Here is a 3,921-nt window from a genome sequence, read left to right on the forward strand (position 1 = left end):
TTTTGAGTCATTTTCAAACCTCAACTTATTCTTGCTTTGCTTCAATTCATATGCACGAAGCTGTTTTGAGACCATTCACTCGTTTGTAACTTCCTCTGTACCATCAACAGACTGTGATTGTGTTTCAGACAAGACGAGACATCTCTGGTCAAAGCTCACACCAACGTTACCCTCAGCAAAATAATGGTCAATCAATTGAGTAACCTCCTCGAACCTAGGTGCCCCAGAATGAAAAATAGACATTGCGTCAAAATGAAGTTTAAGTATGGTCATTAAAAAGTGCACAAAAGGACAAATGCAGTACACTTATACATATAAATGCAGTGCTGCAACAATAAGCCAAATAAAAATTAATACAATTCATATACCAATGTAATGGAGTACACACATACGTACAAAAACCCTGAAAAACAATAATCCAGTTCACACATTCATAAAAGTGGAGTTCACATATACATATAAATGTAGTGCTGCATACACTAACTTCATAGTTTGTTTCCAAAAAAATGCCGGACTAGATACAGCAAGGCAACACCAATTTGTACAACATCAAGTAAGCACCATACACAAAATAAACAAAGCATATAAACATAAAAAGTAGCAAATATTTATAAGAACAATCCATGTCAAAACTCACAAGACACATATCAAATTAACAACAGAAATAGGGATACAACCAAATTGGCAAATTAAAAATAAGAAAAATAAAACAAACACATACCAGAAGGAGGGGCCACATTTATGGGAGAAGATTCAATTGGTGATTTCAATTGATGTCCTGTATCACCACCATGATCCTTACCACCAGGACAATGAGAGCGAATTGGTGTATCATTATGACCATTGAAATCACCTACTAGATTCAATAAAAACCAGAGTCAAAAAATACAAAACATTACATGATAAAAAATGCAAAGCAACGCTGACAACTAACACAACATAAACAAATCTGCAGGATGAATTAGTAAACTAGATAAACATCACAGAAAATAAACAAGGCCAATGTAAGCAATCCACATACCTTGAACTCCTCCTTCTGCTCTGCTTGGCAAAGACATGGCGTTTGCCTACAGCACTAGGATGAAGTGACAGATATCAGCAACAAAATTGATGAAATCTGATGACACCCTAGATGCACCTTTCTCTTCTTACAGAGCACACACGAGTACAGATTTCAAATCGAGATCAAAATCGCGTGCTATAGAAAAATACAAAAGCAAAAAATGCAGCAGCCACTACGAGAATCACAAAACTAGATGAGGGGACGATCAATACCGAGGGCACGGGAACATACCACAAAAAAGGGGATGAATGGCGGTGGTGGGGGTCGGGAGCGGGAACGGAAGGAACAGGGCTGCTGGAGTGCAGCGGGAAGGGCTGGCGGAGCGGACAGGGACGCAAAATGCAGCAATAAGGACCTCTTGAGGACTGCATTTCCATGGGCCACGACCATTTTGCTTGAGGGAGAGATGCTTCGGGAGCAGCTGCAAGAGAGGATAGAGGTTTCTTCTCGGTCTCTCCCTATGAGCGGAGCGGTCGGATCGCCTGGGAGGGCCACGTCTGAGGCCCGTGTGGGAAAGAGTTACGTAAAACAGGCTAGCCCAAAACGGGCCGGCCCGGCTAAATAGGACGGACTAGAACAAAACAAATAAGTTAATACCAACGCAGTTTGCTGTGAAGAACGATGAAGGCCACGCAGTTAAACAAATAAATAAATGCAGTTCAAAAAAGATAAATTCGGAAAAACTACGCATGTGTTAAGATAACACGTCCGAAAAATAACTCTACCTCCAAATAAGTGCCACAAATAAAAAAATGGAGGGGCCCCCCAACCCCCCTCCCGTGACAGGGACTGCATCAACTACATGCAAAAAGCAGATGCATGACGCAATTCTAGACAATGAAGTGCATTTGGTTAGATGAAGCAGTGTAGTATCATAAGCAATGCAGTTTCAGAATACATACATGAATACAGGGGCAGTAGCAAGTACACCAAATACAGGTGCAGTACAAACCTATAGACAAATGCAGTGCTTTTGGTTAAACAAAGAAGTGCGGTATCATATGCAATGTAGTTTCGGGAACACATACGATACATATAAACATGAAAAATGCCCGTTCGCGAATGTGGTGGTTAACAAATTGTACTGATGAAAAATAAAATAAGACCACGCTAAAAACCACGTTCGGGGACAACCGCCCAATCCGAGCGGTTCCATCGCCACAAACCTATGATCACAGACGCAACCCCAACCCACGATCTGCACAACCACATCATCAGTGAGATCGTGCAGCTCATCCGCTGCGACCATCCCCCCTTTAAATTTAGACCCCTGCCAACGCTTTCTCATCCACAACAACACAAGCATCAATTGCGCTGCCACCAAATCGCTCAATTACACCAATCTCCACAAAAGACACCAAGCCCTACTGTCGGCGATGGGGTTCGTTGACGAATACTGGAACGTGGAGGTGCATGGCAACACCAAGTTGCACATCATCCACACCAACGACAAGAAGCAGATGACGAGCTCCCTCGAGCAGTACGAGCGCAACCTCAGGCTCTAGCGCCACAAGATCGTCGGGATTGATCTTGAGTACAACACCGAGCCTGACACGACGCAGAAACCCGCCCTAGTCCAACTCCCCGTCGGCAAGACTCAGCCGGTGCCGCTCTTCCAACTGAGCGCCGCTGAAAGGTGCATCGTCTTTGACAACTTCCTCGCTGACCCTAGGTACGCCTTTGCTGGTTGCTCCATCAGCGGCGACAAAACCAGGCTAGAGCGCGCCAATCTGGAGGTTGCCAACTTCGTCGACATCCAAAAGGAATGGAGGGTGCCTGAGGCCACAAAGGAGTTGGACTCCTTTGAAGACATCGCCGACATGCTCATTGACGACTACTACAACAACATGAAGAAGAAGATCACCGACGATGAACGCAAGCGCTAGGCCACCCCGCCTCTGACCATGAGGCACATCGAGTATGCGACAAAAGGACGCATACGCAGCATACGAGATATGGAGCCGCATCACCCTCACCCAGGACAGGCTTCGCCATGAAAAGCTGGAGAAGGAAGGAGCCCCCAAGAAGCGCGCCAGGAGCAATTGGGGAGACGCTACCTGGTGAAGAAGTAGATGGTGCCGGCCAAGAGCCAACATTGCTCGCGTCGTTTTAGATTTGTCATAAAATTTTCTTTTTGTTGTTTGCTTATGTATCATAAGTTTGCTTGTAATCATTTGCTTTTGCTGAACTTAGTTTGCTTGTCATACAGAATGGCTTGTAATGATGAACTTTGCTTATGTTATGAAGACTTTATTTGAATTAGAAAACTAGAGTTCAACATTAGAACATAATGTAGTGCACATAAAGTATGTGATTCGAGCAGTGCACAAAACGGATGAAGATGCAGTGCACAAATAGGATGCATGCATTGCAAAATGTGTACAACTGCAGTACAATAATCTGACGAATGCAGTGCACACATACCCAACAAAGCAGTGCACACCGTACACTACAAAAAAGAATACATAAGCACAAAAACACGAAAATAAAATGCGACCAGCATGTAGTGCACAAAAATGCACCTGCATATGTAGTGCGGAATGTGTGCACATGCAACACACAGACATGATGAATGCAGTGCATAAATGATTTACTAAGTAGTGCACGCCCCATATTAGAAAAATATGTAAGTGGAAAACTACACCTGCAGTACGGCACTCTGACGAATGCAGTGCACATATACCCAATAAAGCAGTGCACACCATACACTAGAAAAAGAATACGTAAGAGGAAAAACACGAAAAGAAAATGCGACCAGCATGTAGTGCACAAAAATGCGCCTGTATATGTAGTGAGGAATGTGTGAACATGCAGTACAGAGACATGATGAATGCAGTGCATAAATGATTTACTAAGCA

The 3,921-nt window shown here is 43.6% G+C and overlaps 1 protein-coding gene across 1 annotated transcript; it reads left to right on the forward strand.

Annotated features, from left to right (window-relative positions):
• The first annotated feature begins 2,439 nt into the window (after positions 1-2,439).
• Positions 2,440-2,949, forward strand: LOC147975850 (uncharacterized). Its single transcript, XM_087520606.1, has 2 exons — positions 2,440-2,561; positions 2,736-2,949. Exons 1-2 carry the CDS (start codon positions 2,440-2,442, stop codon positions 2,947-2,949), a joined length of 336 nt encoding a protein of 111 aa, XP_087376732.1.
• Positions 2,950-3,921: the final 972 nt, after the last annotated feature.

This window comes from Triticum urartu, chromosome 4A (assembly GCF_056163025.1).
Source record: "Triticum urartu cultivar PI428250 chromosome 4A, HENAU_Tu73, whole genome shotgun sequence".
Taxonomy (NCBI): Eukaryota; Viridiplantae; Streptophyta; class Magnoliopsida; order Poales; family Poaceae; genus Triticum; species Triticum urartu.